Source organism: Eurosta solidaginis, chromosome 5 (genome assembly GCF_040869045.1).
Source record: "Eurosta solidaginis isolate ZX-2024a chromosome 5, ASM4086904v1, whole genome shotgun sequence".
NCBI classification, from domain to species: domain Eukaryota; kingdom Metazoa; phylum Arthropoda; class Insecta; order Diptera; family Tephritidae; genus Eurosta; species Eurosta solidaginis.
This window is the reverse complement of record NC_090323.1, coordinates 267101702-267120712: the sequence shown is the minus strand read 5'-3', so window position 1 is coordinate 267120712 and position 19011 is coordinate 267101702. Positions and strand designations below refer to the sequence as shown.

The window sequence follows — 19011 nt, the reverse complement described above, 5'->3', positions numbered from 1 at the left end:
ATATTTTGGTGCTTTACAGATGAGCCAACCTGTATATAGTTGAACCATGGTATTCAGACAGCGGAAAAAGTCATCGTCTGTGGCCTACTACTACAAATATTGCTACATAGTCGCTTCAAAAATCGCAACTAAATAGCAGCACCAACCACTGGGTTATTAGTATATGTTGTCAAGGGTAATTGCTCCTGCTGAAAGAGTTGCTGTCAATAATCGCGATTACTGGTGGGTTTGCTTGAGAGACGCAGCTGATATCGCAGTCACCTGTCTTTCGCAATTACTGTTATATTTAAGTCGGTGTCCAGTATCACAATAATTGATAACCTTGGGGCATTTTAGTCAGGGTAGATGGGATTGAGCTGATCGCTCCGTTTATGCCTCATATAGATTGAATGTGTCAATATTGTTCAACATCATCATTGATCGTTAACAACCTAGCGACTTTGGCTTTCCTGACAAATCAGGCCAGCTATCCTTGATTCTGCGATAACTGACACCAATTGGGAGCCCTAAATCTTCCTCCACCTGCCTCTCCCAACTCAGTCGAAGATACCCCTATGCTTTTAAGCAGCTGTTTCAATTCAAATACTTTCTTAATCGTATATCTGCAGAACATGACCTCGCCAGTGAAACCTCTGGTTTTTTATCACTGCACTTTCTTCATAAGTATCGGTGTAAAGCTTATCATCACATACAGGACCATAAATCTTCCGTAGTGCTTTTCTCCCGAACACTTCGAGAGCCATCTCACGTGCCCTCGACACCTTTCATGATACCGAGCCATACACCAGGACAAGTATGATAAGCAATTTATAGAGCGTGAATTTTGGTCAAGAGAATACTTTACTTTTCAATTGCCTACTCACTCCAAAAAAGCACTTGTTGGCTAGAGTTATTATACGTTTGATTTTTAAACCGACATCATTTTCGCTGTTATGGTTAGATCCCAGACAGGCAAACATCTTCACAGTCTCGAATTTGTATCCGTCAACCGTGACATGGCTGCCAATATGCGAACGTGCTGATTTTTTCTCTTGTCCTTATTTACCGTAGGACTGTGCCTAGAAATATCCTCCCGAAAATGGGACTGTCTATTCTCCAGGACATTAGTTTGGACTGCGTTTTGCCCATATCTCAAAGGATTTCAAAAAAATCAGTCAAAATGTATAAAAAATGAGCATTTGCTTATTTATTTTTATTTTTTATAAAAGGCATGCAATTATTTTGAGTGGTTTTCTTCGTTACAAAAGTACATGAGTTTTTACTGAGATGCTTTTCTGGGTAGATATACATACACTTGGAGTGTTTGCCAAACTTTTGCCGATAGCGACCCAGCTTAGAAAAACTTTTTGCGTATTAAAAAGAATTTTTTCTAAATTTGTAAAATTTGTCTGATGTTGCTTAGCCTGGGACTTGAAAGCAGGACCTTCGGTGTGGTAGGCGAAGCAAGCTTTTTACCATACCACATCGGTCGCTTCCTTTTATTAAAAAAATCGACTCTAAGCAAGTGCTCATTTTTTATACGTGATCTTCATTGTTCTCAACTTAAGGAGTTATCTTCTACATGCATTTTCCTACATGGCACACTCGGTATTTACAGCAGACAGAGTGACTCGCAAAATTGCTGTTGAGCAGAATAATAATACGGCAAATGTCAAACAAACAAAACCAAAACAAAATTTAAGAAAATCGCAAATAAAATACCTTAACTCGTTCATACATACAAACATATTTACAATCTGAGTGGAGTAAATGTGGGTAATGAGCAAATCACTTCGTTCAGGTGAGTGACTGAGCAAATCGCGACAATGTTTGGGTTTGTTTTTACATGTTCATTAACTACTTTATTTTCCACCATTGTTTTTTGCCGTTTGATTATTATACTCTGCTGAGCAGAGCTCACAGAGTATATTAACTTTGTTCGCATAACGGTAATCCGTAACGGCATAAATTAATCGAGATAGATATAGACTTCTATATATCAAAATGATCTGGGCGAAAAAAGAAATTCATTTAGCCATGCCCGTCCGTCCGTCCTTCCGTCCGTCCTTCCGTCCGTAAACACGATAACTTAAGTAAATTTTGAAGCATCTTGATGAAATTTGGTACGTGGGTTCCTGGGAACTCATCTCAGATCGCTATTTAAAACGAACGAAATCGGACTATAACCACGCCCACTTTTTCGACATCGAAAATTTCGAAAAACCGAAAAAGTGCGATAATTCATTACCAAATACGGATAAAGCGATGAAACTTGGTAGGTGGGTTGATCTTATGACGTAGAATAGAAAATTTGTAAAATCTTGGACAATGGGCGTGGCACCGCCCACTTTTTAAAGGAGGTAATTTGAAAGTTTTGCAAGCCGTTATTTGGCAGTCGTTGAAGATATCATCCTGAAATTTAGCAGGAGTGTTACTATTATTCCTATATGTGTGCTAAATAAAAATTAGCAAAATTGGAATGACGAACACGCCCACTTTAAAAAAAATTCTTTTTTGAGTCAAATTATAACAAAAAATTTAAATATATAAGTAAATTATTTAAACATTCAACTCCAGTAATGATATGGTGCAACGAAATACAAAAATAACAGAAAATTTCAAAATGGGCGTGGCTCCGCCCTTTTTTATTTAATTTGTCTAGAATACTTTTAATGCCATAAGTCGAACAAAAATTAACCAATCCTTGTGAAATACAACTAACGGCCACTCCCTTTTAAAACCTTCATTAATACCTTTAATTTGATACCCATATCATACAAACACATTCTAGAGTCACCCCTGGTCCACCTTTATGGCGATATCTCGAAAAGGCGTCCAGCTATAGAACTAAGGCCCACTCCATTTTAAAATACTCATTAACACCTTTCATTTGATTCCCATATCGTAAAAACACATTCTAGATTCATCCCTGGTCCACCTTTATGGCGATATCTCGAAAAGGCGTCGTATAGAACTAAGGCCCACTCCATTTTCAAATACTCATTAACACCTTTCATTTGATTCCCATATCGTAAAAACACATTCTAGAGTCACCCCTGGTCCACCTTTATGGCGATATCTCGAAAAGGCGTCCACCTATAGAACTAATGCCCACTCCCTTTTAAAATACTCATTAACACCTTTCTGTTTGTTCCCATATCGTAAAAACACATCCTGGAGTCACCCCTGGTCCACCTTTATGGCGATATCTCGAAAAGGCGTCCACCTATAGAACTAATGCCCACTCCCTTTTAAAATACTCATTAACACCTTTCATTTGATTCCCATATCGTAAAAAACCTTCTAGAGTCACCCCTGGTCCACCTTTATGGCGTTATCTCGAAAAGGCGTCCACCTATAGAACTAATGCTCACTCCATTTTAAAATACTCATTAACACCTTTCATTTGATTGTCATATCGTAAAAAACCTTCTAGAGTCACCCCTGCTCCACCTTTATGGCGATATCTCGAAAAGGCGTCCACCTATAGAACTAATGCCCACTTCCTTTTAAAATATTCATTAACACCTTTCATTTGATTCCCATATCGTGAAAAACCTTCTAGAGTTACCCCTGGTCCACCTTTATGGCGATATCTCGAAAAGGCGTCCACCTATAGAACTAATGCCCACTCCCTTTTAAAATACTCATTAACACCTTTCATTTGATTCCCATATCGTAAAAAACCTTCTAGAGTCACCCCTGGTCCAGCTTTATGGCGATATCTCGAAAAGGCGTCCACCTATAGAACTAATGCCCACTTCCTTTTAAAATACTCATTAACACCTTTCATTTGATTCCCATATCGTAAAAAACCTTCTAGAGTCACCCCTGGTCCACCTTTTTGGCGATATCCCGAAATGGCGTCCATCTATAGAACTACGGCCCACTCCCTTTTAAAATACTCTTTAATGCCTTTCATTTGATACACATGTCATACAAACATATTCCAGGATTTCCCTCGGTTCCTTTTCTTACATGGTGATTTTCCCTTATTTTGTCTCCAAAGCTCTCACCTGAGTATGTAATGTTCGGTTACAGCCGAACTTAGCCTTCCTTACTTGTTTTTCTTTTAGATTTGAGTGGAACTTTGCCTTGGAGAAGCGTGCTGCTAAAGTTTGTTACAAAATAAATTTATTCTACTTTTGAAGTGCAAACAATAAACAACGCAGAATTAATTATTCTTACTGATTTGTGCCGCATGAAAGACAAAAGCGTTTGAGTTAAAACAAAACGGTTTAAAAATATATAAAAAAAAGAAAAATTAAACGCTCAAATTTGAAACTAAAGTTTATGCAAATTTATTGCTATTTTGATTGCACTTTTCGCGTTTTTCAATTTTATGAAATTTATTGTGCGTAAGCTGAGCTTACTTTTGGGTCAACGAGATGGTTGGAGTTGCAACAAAAGTGCAGAATGGCATGCAAAATGGCACACGTGGAGACAATGTAAGTTTAATGAATCTTTTATATAATTGAATGAGTGAGATTAATCAAAGAATATATAAAAATGAAAAATTTTAAATATTGTAACGCCACTTGAGACAATAGCGTTACAGATAGGCAAATGGATATTTCATTGCCATAGCATATGTCTAAATGCATATGAAAATACATACATACACACAACTGTGCCCAATAGATGGCAGGTGCTTGTCTAAGGCTATATAAGCTCTAAACGGAATACAAAAAAACACTTGAATAAATAAATAAATGTCAGGCGCAATAACCTCCGAAGAGATTTTAGGCCGAACTTCTCTTCTAATTTGCGTCGGACTCCTTTTAATTTTCCCACAAATTGGCGGGACATAGGTCCCTACTTCTTTTATGCCGACTTCGAATGTCATCTGCAAGGCAGATGATTTTTCACTGAGAAGCTTTTTATGGCAGAAATACACTCGGAGCGCTTGCCAAAATCTGCCGAGAAAAATTTTCTTCTAATTGAAAAAACTTGTTTCTAAAATTTTGATGAATCTTTGCCCGGGGCGTGAACCCAGGATCTTCGGTGTGGTAGGCGGAGCACGCTACCATCACACGACAACGGTCGCAAAACGCTTAGATGTATATAATACATATATATGAGTATTTATATACATTTTTTAATGTTAGGGTGCTACATAAATAGGCTGACTTATCCGGGACGCCTTTTTCAAATATCTCCCCTTTTACTACCGAGGAAGGGATGGGGGAATATCGAATATCTGGTAGAGAGGGGGGGTAAAGGTTTGTTTTTAAGCACAATAGTAAAATAATACACGATTCGCATTTAATGTAGTTTTTCCATTATAAATCACAATATTTGGTCAAGACTTCTCTCATTATCCTATAGTACTGGTGCTATTTGTAAATTTGACGTCTATGCAGAAGTTATCACACTTGTTCTATCCACAATGTCAGGGCCCGTATCGTGTTAAACGATCCGTGATCGAAATAGATTTTTTAAATTGCAATAGCTCTGAAATCGGATTAGGGAAATATGTGAAATGGTGGCTATCAGTACTCATTAGTTCCATAATTTACTATAATTTTTACGAATCTTTTAACTTTTTTTGATTTATCGTTTGAGTGAAATAAGTTAAATTGATTGAACTAAAAAACTACATCATCAAACAAATTCAGAGAACTCCAAAAGAAAAGTTCGATATTTTCGTAAACTTTTCTCGAATTAAAACTTTTCGATTGGCTTTCGTAGTTTTAGTAACGAAATTCATAGCAGTTTTTTCTTAAAATATCGAAAATAAAACAGAACTCACTTTACGAAATTTGATAAAAATTTCCGCTGCTATTCTTTCGTTCGCTGTTGTATGGGTATAAAAGCGGTAACACGTTAGGGTGGAGATAAAAAATATGAATTTCTTGAAACAGCCACAGAAGAATTTTCTGCTAGGCACCTCTAAAATATATTCTCCAAGAACGGGCATTCAAAATAATAGGAAAGTGTACACTCATCACAGTTTTTCTTTTACTCATACAACTTAATGTATATGATGTTTTAAAATAACACTCAGCCACCTGTTTGTGGAAGATTGAGGGCTCTAATAAAAAAAAAACAATTTACACGTTTTTCATCAATCTTTTATGCCGCTTTTAAAAAAAAACTAAATGCGATTTTCTTTGACCCACTCTAATATGCTTATATTTATATAGAGGAATACAATCTCTATATTGAAGTGTGTTATTAGAATTTAAAACTGCATTTGCTGTTCCCATTAAACAATTATTTAATTGCTTAGATATTGATTACATCCAAGTAAAGCGTAATTGTAATATTTTGATTAAATCTATTAACTATATTTTGACAAGTAGATAACTGTTTTATTTACAGTATAGTCTTACACCTTGTTTTACTTGTCTAAAAAACTGGTATCAGCTGGTATACAAAAAAATTTGTTTGCAATGTTGCAAATTCACTTTTGATAACTTTTTATAACAAGGCAATTGAACATATCGCCTTTTTAAAAGTATTTACTTATACAACTTTAGAAGAGACCGGCTTTTGTACTTGTCTTCCCAGTAATGTTTGTAGTGCTCTCATTTGCCAATGTCTAAAAAATTTAATTGGAGACGGTTGTAAACCGAGCCTTGTAGCGAATACTTTTTATCTAACAGGCAAGGGTCTGGCGACCCCAAGTTCCTAACGGAAGGAGGGGTTGGTTGACCCAGACGGTAAAGCGTGGTTACGTCAAATTGTTCTCGCGATAGTCGGGCTGTTGTCATAGTGGTTCCATTTACCGGAACGTCCTGGACCAATGTCTGACAAAGGACTATCAACATCGATAACACTCCCCAAGGCCTTCGGGGAGTGTCCTTATCGCTACAACAACAACAACAGCATTCCTTATAGCGTGATCTGAATTGGGATGCCTATGCCGTAAGTGTTAACTGTCTCCAATCAGGGCCAACATTTTTATGTTACACGGTTAATTTGCTGTTTAGGAACCACCCTAAGGTACATATGAAACAGATCATGACCCTGGAAACAGCTCATAAATGAATATAAGATATGAAAGAAGTTGTACATATTGCCATCGTGCACACTCAGAGCAAACGATACTTCAACCGATACATGTATATGCTAAATTGTGTTTTTGTAAAGTTAATGGCGTTATTTGTTCTACTTTTGAACAAAATATTTTTTTTTTGTAGTTCCAAAAGACAGTTCTCATTTTAGCTAATGCTTTCTGCATTCGGCTCTGTCACCCTTTTGAAGCACCCTTGTGCCACAAGAATTATATTTATATGTTTTTGCGTCCCCATTGGGCGTGGTACTTAATTTTCTTAATTAAAAAAGTAATGGTTAGCAGATGCATTAGGAAAAAAACTGATAACTACGCAGACTACGTGTTTTTGTGTGTTGGTTAGGTTAGGTTAGGTTGAAGTGGCTGCCTCCGCTGTCTAAGCGGAGACTCACGTAGGCCGTTGTGGCCCGATGTGCTACCACGCGGGGGCCCTTATTACCTTTTTCCCTACTTCCGAAGAATATTTGGACTTAGACCCCATTGAGGCTAAACCAGCGCGTTTGCCTGATGCAGATTCAAGCTCCGCAAGACCCTCGAAGGAGTGTCTGTGGAGGCATCGGTACCTGGTTTATTACAGTGTGGGACAGTGGCACAGATAGTGCTCTACGCTTTCTATCTCCTCCTCGTCCCTACAGCTGCGGCAAAAGTCATTTGTTTGTAGGCCCATATAGGCCCCATGAGTGCCCATGAGACAGTGACCTGTGAGAAGGCCCACTAGTCGGCTTATAGAGATACGGTTTAACAGTATCACCGATTGCGATCTCTTTTCATTTAGCTTAGGCCAGTTTTGCTTAGATATTCTACATGTAGGTTCCATGGCCCATATGGCGTTTGCTTGATGCGTGAATAGAGATCGCAAGCAGTGCTTGCAGGTGTTTAGAGGAGGGCTGGCCCAACCAGCGGAGGTTATTGTATGCAGATTGGTGCCTTCCCTAACTAGCTCGTCCGTAGCGCAGTTTCCTGAAATGTCACAGTGGCCAGGAACCCATATAAACCTTGTGTGTTGGTTTCTCACCGTCCTGCAAAATTTATATTTTTGAACTGTGTACTAACGATACAGACAAATAAGTGTTCTATATCCTAAACGCATTGGAAATATTTACATGTTTGGAAAAATTTGAAAGTAACGTGTGTGCCTCAAAGAAATTAAAAATTTAGATAAATTTGTCTGCAATTTGATTATCATATTTAGTAAGGGGAACTTCCATTATTATGGTTCCTATAGTTTGCTCAAAATTTTTATAATATAAGTAATGATTATATTACTATACGCAAAAAATACTGCAAGAATAAGAGATATAGTTAGGCAAATTACAAATAAAAAAATTAATTGATAGATCCCAGGAAAGGTCAAAGAAGATGGTATGGACCATAAAAAGGCAAAATTTTCCCACTCAACTAACGCACAATTTTAAATAAAATAAATAAATGTAAGGCGCGATAACCTCAAAAGAGATTTTAGGCCGAGCTTCTCTTCCAATTTGCGTCGTGCTGCTTTTTAATTTTTCCTACAAATTGGCGGGACGGGACCTACTTGTTTTATTCCGACTCCGAACGGCATCTGCGAGGCAGATGAGTTTTCACTGAGAGCTTTTCATGGCAGAAATACACTCGGATTGCTTGCCAAACACTGCTGAGGGGCGACCCCGCTTAGAAAAATTTTCTTCTAATTGAAAAACCTTATTTTTTAAATTTTCATGTTGCTTTGCACGGGGTGTGAAGCCAGGGCATTCGGTGTGGTAGGCGGAGCACGCTATCATCACACCACGGTGGCCGCTGCAAAGAATTGATTTTGCAAAAATTCTTGTTCTCATGTTATTCATCTTTCTCCCCTTTTCCTGTTACGTCCGCGACGTCATTTCTTTTACTGTTTAGATATTTACTATGAGCCGTATATACTTCCAAAGATTTGATTTTCGTTTCGAATTAGGGAAGAAGTATTCCAAATTCATCGCAGCTTAATCTGATGTTTGTAAAAGAAGGGCAGTTCCGTAAAAAATCTTTGCACCTACTATTATGACTGATTTTAAAAATTTTTCGTGCAAGATGCAATTTATTTATTAGCGCAAAGGGGTTTGATTTGGTTTAAATCCCCTTAATTAGATAAAACATTTTGCATTCTAGATAATGGGTCTTCAACAATTGATCATCTTGATTGACTTCATTATCAAAAGATAAGAAGAGTTTATGCAATTGTCGTGTAGTACTTAATTGTCAATATGACTTTTATATAGATAGGATGGAAATACTGGCCCATAACTCATGATTTACATATCTTAAAGATGGTTGCTACATAGTACAGGATTACTTCGACTTGAGTTCTAAACTGAAATGAACATCTTCAGAAAATCACAAAAGTCTGGACCCGTATCGTGTTATACTATCCGTGATCGAATTCAAATTTTACACCTTTCATGAAAATGAAATGATATATTAAGTTTGTCACGTTTGTCCTACCCTTTTCTCTCGTTTGCTTTAATTTTCTTTCATTTCCTGTCCTTTCGGTCGCAGTCCGGTCCTGTCTTCTGCCTTCCTTTCCTATCCTGTAATTTTCTCTCCTTTTATTTGCTTTTTATGAAAAGCTCGGCTCAAAAACTTATTTAAATCGTAACAATAAATTATTACTAAAATATTAAACTGCATGAATGAAAGTTTAGGAAAAATTATCCTAATTAATGGTTTTCATTTCCTCTCATTTGCTTTCCTTTAATTTCCTTCCCTTTCTTTCCCCTTTTTTCCTTTCCCTCCCCTTCCCTTCCTTTCTTCTCCTTTCTTGTCCTCTTTTCTCCTATCTTTTCCTTTTCTTTCGTTTCCCTTCCTTTTCTTTCATTTCCTATCCTTTCGTTCGCTGTCCGGTCCTGCCTTCTTCCTTCCTTTCCTCCCCTATAATTTCCTCTCCTTTTGTTTCCTTTCCTTGCCTTTCCTCCCCTGTAATTTCCTCTTCTTTCTTTTCCTTTCCTTTCAGTTCAATTCCTCTCCTATACTTCCCTATACATGCAAACATACCAAAAAATAAAACTTTTGTTTAAGAATTTTAAGGAAATGTTCAATATTTTTAACAAAAGAGTATTTTTGTGTTGCATTAACTCGGCAACACGCATAAATATTTATACACATTAGACTGGGTCGATTTTTTAACCGATATCGCGCCATCGATTTTTCGATAGGATTTGGGCTCAGGAAAAAAGTTCCACTACGCATACCAAAAAAAAATAATTTTCAAGCCTGCGAAATTTCATTTTTTTTCGACTTTGATTTTTAAGGGTTTGACCCACTAAAAAACTTTAAAAGGCAAAGTTGAAAAAAGTCAAAAAAATGAAATTTCGCAGGCTCGAAAACTATTTTTTTGGGTATGCGTAGTGGACCTTTTTTTCCTGATCCCAAATCCTATCGAAAAATCGATGGCGCGATTCGGTTAAGTTTCGTCCAAATCGACCCACCCTAATGTATATACATATGTCAAACTGACATGATATGAAAATACATACATATATCCTTACATATAAATGTACTCCCGTAGTTAAATAACGCAGCGAATGCTATGTATGTACGTATGTGTCGCATCATGCCTCACTCAAACCAATTTGCGCGCACAGTTGACAGCGAACAACCACACGTACTGCATTTTTTGGTAAAAATGTTACTTTTGTTTAAAAAATTTGGCTGATATAAGAAAGGAATCGAGTATTTTTTTTTGATGCAGGCCGAAGGGAAATATTTCAAAGTTTTAATGCAAAGTAGAAGTTTTTAAATCCATCCATCCGTTCATAAGTTATAGCTGTGCAAACAAAAGTTTTATGATTTTTTACTACATTTTGGCAACTTGCGACATTTCTATAATATGTACTCTCAAATTATATTGAAAATATCCATCTCACGTACCTAAGCTTTCGAATGCAAAAAACCGTTTTAAAATCGGAATATTCTGTGTGAAGTGATGTGCGTACAATGACAATTAGCGACTTTATTTTATAAAATTTATAGATATAGATACAGATATATATCTCATAGATCTAATTTATTAGATTTTATGAATTTTTGAAATATCAACACATCAATGTTCAGCTCCATTCAAGAAAGGTATGAGGTATTCGGCACAGCCGTAGACAGTCCCTCTCTTACTTTTTGAATCGCAATTGCACTGAAATGGTGATTAGGATTGAGATAATACGTTAAATGTAGGCTGCAAGTGCTTATTAGATTTATAATGTATTATCATTTTATGAAAAGCTTGGTAAATTCATATTTATCATTTGAGTGAAATTCGTTTTTCATCCGCGAATGTATATCACGATACGGGTCCTGCATGTACTTAAGTACAAAATAATTGAAAGCAAAATTTGACTAATATGTTTCGTTTATGAAACGAAAGAAAAGCGTAAAAGCCGATTACAATGTTCTATTTTTTTACTCACTGCTTCGTCCGCCGTGAAAAAGTGGTAACATGCTCCGCTAGGGGTCCTGGGTTTAACTCCCGGGCAAATTAACATCAAAATTAGAAAACAGTTTTTTCATTCACAGCAGATTTTCTAAGCCATCCTTAATATCTAATTAAGTCATATTAAACCGTTCCCGAGAAGGCCAGGCTTGTACCTTAAACTTGCCAATTACCGGAATGTACCGAATCTGTATCCGGCAAAAGACCATCAATATCAGTTTTGCGTCGCTGCTTTTAAGGATGGATGTCAAGCTGACACCATATATACAGATTTATCTATGGATTTTGCCACAGTTTCGCACAAATTACTTCTGGGGAAACTTGAAATCATGGGCTTTCACTCGTGACTGAAGTCTTACCTAGAAAATAGAATCTCTTTTGTTGAAATTCCGAACTCGAAGTCTTACAAATTCTCAATAACTTCGCGTGTACCACAACGTAGCATCCTTAGTCCAATTTTGTTCTTTATTTTTTAAATGATCTCTTGCATGTCTGATGAATTGCGTCTGCAGGAAGATCTGAATGCTATTAATAATTGGGCCTTCCAGAATAATCTACGACTCATAATTAGTAAATGCTGCAACATAACATTTACTAAGTCAATGAAATTGGTTTTCTTCAGTGTGCTCGAATTCATATGTAACTCTTAAGTCAGTTAATAAATTTTACGATATTGGCGTAATTTTTGTCTCATCTTATCCATTTGGTAACCACCTTAACTTTCTTCTACCAAATCATTATACTAACTTAGCTTTTTTGTGACGATATTCGAAGAATTTCAGGGACCCTTATTCCAGGAAAATCATGTACAATGCCTTAGTGCGTTCAAAGCTAGAGTATGCCTCAGTCATCTGGAATCCGATATACTCTTCCCACTCTATAAGAAATGAAAGAATTCAGCGCAAATTAATACGACTTTCTCTTCAACCTCTATTTTATTCAAAACTAAATGCTTATTTTTGATATTGTAACGAATTTTTTTGCAATTCCTCTTATTTGCAACTTTCTGCTAACGTTCGTATCGCTAAACTGTTGAATAAATAACTGCAATATTTAATAATGCAAAATGGCCTTTATTAAAGTACTTCACAATAACACTGATACTTCACAACTAATAGCTTGCTTAAATGAAACTGATTGTCGCGCCACTACTGTTGCCGCCTTTTATACTGCCTGGTTTCCTCGTTGCATAGTTCTAGGCTTTTCCAGAATTTACTTAGTTACTGCTATATAATTATAAATACAGATGCACGTGTATAGCTCTCATATGCGCGTGTATTTGTGAGCGACATTTCCACAATTATAATTGCATACTTTTGGGAGCATCTCAGATAAGATATCTGCATGTGTTTGTGCGTCTCTTCTCCGCTGCGTGTACGTACATTTGTGTAGACACTGCTTAGCAGTAAAATTTTTTTTTAATTGTTAAACTAGTCCTAAGTTAACCTGTAATATAGTTAGTAAGGTTGTAACCATTTGACTTAATAAAGATATCTGAATAACACTCCCCCAAAACCTTCAGAGAGTGTTTTAGCGCTACAACAACAACAACAGCAACTATTGCAAATCTTTCTCGTTTTCGGTACGAGAAAAATGTAAAAAGATAAAAGTATAACCAGCAATGTAAATGAAGCCACAGAAAATAAGTATATAACATTACTGTTATTCACAAAATGTACTCAATATTTTTGCGCAATAAAAGTTTTTAATACATACTTTAACACAAATTTAATCTTAAAATACTTGGCTCAATTAGACATGAATGACCTTTGCTGATTTTTTGTTTAAATTTACTCATTCAATATTTCATACGTTCGAGCTCCAGTCAGTTTTCGAAAAAACAGGTTTTGGCCTCGCAAGTGCCTAATTTGACTAATATTGTTGTTGTAAGTTTAAACTATTGAAAGAACTGCAAATATGCAGCTACATATGTACATATATAGAAACTATTTGCGGTTGTTCGTGTCTAGATACCTTGCAGGAAAACAATTTTTATAGAAACACTAGCAGACCCGGCAGACGTTCTTATGCCCTAAATTTGGTCTATCTGCATACACTCTACACTTTTTCCTAATCTTTTTATTCACTCTTCCCTCCGTATTTTTCGCTTCATCTATCTCCATCTTCGTCTCATTCTATCTCTTTCTCAGTCTCCTTCTCTTTTTTCTCTTCTCTCAAGTTTTTCTCATTCTTCTTCATATCTTATTGCCAGTCCCATATTTTGTTCCAGTCCCATTCGGAGCCTCAGTCCCAGTCCTACTCCGAGTGTAAGTCTCAGTCTCAGTCCCAGTCCCAGTCCTAGTCCTAACCACAGCCCAAGTCCGTCTCTAGTGTACTTCCCGGATAAAAGCATCGTAAGTACTAATATAGGCAAATTTATATACCAAATTTCAGGCAAATCGAATAGGACGTATGTAAATAGGTATGAGGGTATTATTAATTCATGTCTTTATTTCGGCTTCGCATGCATATTTATCAGTTTTGCCAGGTTGATGCGACTAAATCGAATATCACAATGAAAATTACTTTAAAGCTCTCAGCAACAACTTTCATTTGATATGCATATTACACACACATTCTAGGGGTATCCGGGTCCATATTTTGGCCTGTATCTCGAGACCCTAATCACCCAGGGGTATGAAAATTACCCTATAAGAAAGCACTCATCAACAGCTTTCATTTGTTGTCCATATTCTATAAACACATTCCAGGGGTACACGGGTCCACGTTTTGTCCTATATCTCGAGACCCTAGTCACCCAGGGGTATGAAAATTACCCTCTACTAAAGCACTCATCAACAGCTTCCATTTAATATCCATATTCTATAAACACATTTTATGGGTACCCGGGTCCACGTTTTGGCCTATATTTCGAGACCCTGTGCGTCGATCCTGAATTTTCTTTGCTATAAACTTCATGAATCCCGAGAACTTTCCAACGAATGCAAAGCCGTGGAAATCGGTTCGTGCGTTCTGGGGTTATAGCGTCAGGAAGGAAAACTCGACTTATTTTTATATTATAGACTAGCGTATGATTTGCTGAAAGAGAATAAAATTAATACGAAACAAAGCAAATTCTTTGATCCAATTTCATTCGAACTTTATTGTAACACTTTTTGGTGGACAACGTTTTTGGTTTTTCCATCTTTCGCGTAAATGAATAATGACGATGGTTTGCCTACTCGTGATCAAGGTACATACAATTGTCCATGAGAAAAAATTGGGTATTCTAAATTAATACCGCATATTTGTAGAGACTGTCCTTGCGCCTTATTAATTGTCATAGCGAAGACAAAGCGAATAGTGAACTTCAAACTTTTGAAATCGAATGGTAAATCCGTCGGAATCAGTGGAATTCTGGGTATCAAAACGTCTTCTCCTTTGTACTTCCCTTTCAAAATTTTTGCTTCGATAACGTTACCCATTAGCTTCCTCACAGCGAGTCTGGTACCATTGCAAAGTCGTGGTACACTAATGTTGCGCAGCATAATAATCGGAGCTCCAATTTTTAATCGTAAATTATGAGGGTAGGCCTGGCAAATCGAGTGAGTTTAAGAATTCAGTTGGATAATTTACGACATCACCGTGATCAGTAATAGTGTCCATTGATTTATATGCAACTATGTCACCAGGTATTTGATCCAGAATAGCTGCATTTATATCACTGACGTCCTTATTTTTCCCAGGTAAAATTCCTCTTTCGCTGAGCCAATCATAGTTTTTGTAATGTTGAACTATGTTTGGAAATACACTCTGTATCAATGCCTCTTTAGACTGTGCAAAAGTGCAGAAATTGTTAGGCAATGTAAACATTCCTGTTGGATCGACAGACATTTGGCCATTTCCGATTTTTAGTAATTGCTGTGAAAATTCAGCTGCTGGCGGATCGTTTTGTAGTTGATCACGTACGTTTGTAGTAAGTGTAGGCGCGTTTACATGTCTCCATAAATACGATGATTTTAAACATGCATTGATTTCATCTGCAGCCGTGGATTTTGGGATCACAGGTAATGTTTGCCTGAAATCTCCAGCCAATAAAATCATGGCACCTCCAAAGATTGTTTGGCTTCCTCGTAGATCTTTCAAAGTTCTTTAAAGTGCTTCCAATGTAGCCGCAATGCGAGTGCCAATGCAACGTTATTATCTGATCGAATTGTTGCTAAAATCAATGAAATCAAAAAGGTCTTGCCTGTTCCCCCAAGAGCATCCAAGAAAAACAATCCAACAGTCCCATGGCTAACATTATTCATGATTGTATCATGAACATGTTGCTGTTGGTCATTCAATTTCGTTAAATTTGATGTTGCAAATGTGTTTAGTTCATTAAAACCATGATGGTATTCACGCTCCAGTTCTCGATTGAACATATCATGCATTGGACGATTTGCTGCTGGCATGCCCAGTTGTACTAACGATTTGTTTGACATCGACAAACAAATGTCGTCAATCCTTATCAATGCTTCATTGTAAATTTCCAATGTGAATTCCAACTCATAATTTGCAGTATTTCGACGCATTTGGTTTAAAATATCATCTGCGTATAATCCTTGAAATTATTCCATAATCCCAATGGATTAAATGGGGAGCACATTGTAATTATTTTCGAAAATAATGTTCGTATTTTATGTGGACTGGCTATTACAGCTAAAACGGCAAGCGTATCTTCCCAATGCTTATCATCCTCCAAAAAATTTAATTGTTGACATGCTTCGCGATATGTAGCGCACAATTCACCATTTATTGTTCTTAAAGCTTGGAATGATGTTGGGCCACGAACATTAATTAACAACACGCGCAAGTAAAAACACTTAGCATTATTTTGATGAACTGCATAAATGCGTCCTAATGCATCTGTTGAGAACACATTAGGATGACCTTGAACTGATTTTCCTTGTTTTCGCCTTTGAAATGTTTTCCTGGATTTATCCCATGTGAAATATTCTGGAACTTCTTCATATAGCACTGTTCTTGCAAAATCGTCCGATTGACATAAATGAAAAAAGGCAGTCAAAGTTTTAGACGGTGCACTAGGCGCTGCATTTTCAGGAGTAAAATAAACGCGTTGTCCATTTTCAAGGTGAACCGCTAAACGAACGACTGTTGGATGTCTTTTGTGTATTGGGAATGAAAAAACTCACCATATCGTTTCTTTACTACTTATATAACGCCCCATTTGATATTTTTTATTCTCGTCGTTGTCATTTTGGACTGCACCGAATACAGCCATATCACTTCTTTTATTTACATATTTGCAAATGTATTTAATTGATTTAACGGAATTACAGTATTCCACGTTAATATGCGCTTTGAATGTTTTGACAACAATGGACAATATGGAACAATCCAACGATTGTCAACATCAACATTTGGATTTCCCATCTTAAATATCGTTGATTTACCATTGTCATCATTAGATCGACGACGATATGCCGGATATCCATCGTCACCTGTGACCGTATCCGAAATTAATGCTCATGGGTATCGCTTCGAACATTTTCCATCAATCATGCACGGACAGTCCACATTCAATGCACCGGAAGGTCCATGTATCATATTTTTTGTGACGACTTCGAACAAATCTGGATCAATCGTTTGATCCGGTATTTCAGCTGATATCACACTATCAAATTGATTCGGTGTAATTTTATCAACCAACAAAATCAAAATGTGTGCCATTCAACGGAATACATATAGCCACGCACCTCTCCAAACACTCTATGTTTGATAATAAAGTTCATAAATTATTTGAGTTTTAGTTTGAAAATACGTACAGTTATGTCGTATCGATCAATTGGGGATTGGCAAGGAAATAAATGGTCTTTGGTTTCACTTCATTGCGGATTGCATGTAAAAGTAATAAACAGATCCGGCCGTCCATAAGCGCGAACATACGCCATGGCATTCTGTGCATATTCATGCATGTGTCGCGGGCTACCAGTATATGTTGCTGGTGATATGATAATTCTACCGATGTCATTCACATTTCCATCGTTATTCACTGCCTCCCGTAAATGAATTTATTCCTCGGACCGTAACTTAGTCTGGTTGAATTTGATATAGTACCCATAATGTAAAAATACATCCTATTATTCTGATCCTCGTTTTGGGCAATATCTCGAGACCCTAGTCACCCAGGCGTACGAAAAATTATCACATACTTAAGCACTCATGAACAGATTTCATTTGATATCCATATTGTATATACACATTTTAGGGGTACCCGGGTCCACGTTTTGACCTATATCTCAAGACCCCAGGAATTAAAAAAATTTTCTTTTGCTAAAAACCTTCCCCTATTTGATCCCTATAATATGAAAAAAGAACGAATAAAATTGGCCTCGTATCGGCCCCAAAACATGGACAGCAACGAACATCATTTCATTTCTATATATATATAGATTAAGTTAAACAAACCTTAGACAAAGATTTTTTTATTGTTTTGACGGAATATTTTACAATAAGATAAAATATTATGTTATTTTACTTTTTTTATACCAATAATAAGTCACCAGCTCTTACGGCGAATCAGATATTTTTGATTAGAATTGATTAAAGCAGTTATTAACGTTTATTGCTTGTAAAAAAGAGTTCACTATCTCCTTTATTATTAACGTGGGGAAATTTCACTGATAGTGATATTATTTTACGTGAGTACCTGTGTTAGAGGGACGATGCCTTGGCACAAGATTTATTAAATACTACAGCCATTCTAATACTCATCTTGTTTTTACGACCATAAGCTCTGAATGCAAAACTATGAAGAACATCACATTTGTAGTTGAACCTCCAAATAAGAGACAAACTACAGAGAAAAACGCAAATAGTGATATCCACTAAAAGGCGTCGGACCTCTATATCAGGAATTGCCCGGTGAACTCCGCTCTTAAAGATAAATAAACTGAAGTCATAGAAGGGGTCTCCGTAGGGAGACGTGCGTCACTCTAGCTCAGCCTCAATCTGGATACTGTTACAAGTTAAACTTTTACTTACCCAGAATCAACTCCGACATAGATATTGTATGTCCTGCTTGCAATGTCATCCCACATGACACCAACCATCTCTTTAATTGTAATGTAGAACCAACGCCTCTAACACCCCTCTCACTCTGGTCAATCCCGGTTGAAACTTCAAGTTTCCTTGAACTCCCGTCAGAGGATATTGATGACAATTTGTGAATGGTCACACTTATTGGATGGGGCGAAACACTGCTACAACAACAAAAGTCGAACTAGAAAATAAACTATTTTGAGAGCGAACCAACACTTTTTGGGTTATTCATTCTGAACCATGCCGTGAATGATTTCGGTGGCACGATATGTGAAAAGCTCTTCAGAGTTTTGACGTACATTAGTACTTACTTTATTAATTTTGGGTTTTCAAATTACAAGTGCTATATGTATATATTCACCGATAATTTAGCGTGGGAAACTGCCAAAAGTTTTTTGTCAGGCCTAAACGCAATGAAGAGATATAAAACAAAACAAAAAAAGAGGATTGCCTATTATATGACTTCGAGTTTGATATTATGAAACACTGCCACTATGCACCTAAATATAGCAATAAGGCATATATACTC

At 36.7% G+C, this 19011-nt stretch overlaps 1 protein-coding gene across 1 annotated transcript in view; it reads left to right on the top strand.

Moving 5' to 3' along the window:
• The first annotated feature begins 4114 nt into the window (after positions 1-4114).
• LOC137253429 (proton-coupled amino acid transporter-like protein CG1139) overlaps positions 4115-19011 on the top strand; it is a 135542-nt gene continuing 120645 nt past the window's right edge. Inside the window, exon 1 of the mRNA XM_067790337.1 lies at positions 4115-4427. Within this exon, the coding sequence (XP_067646438.1) occupies positions 4368-4427 (60 nt within the window). The 5' untranslated portion in view covers positions 4115-4367. The remainder of the gene's footprint in view (positions 4428-19011) is intronic.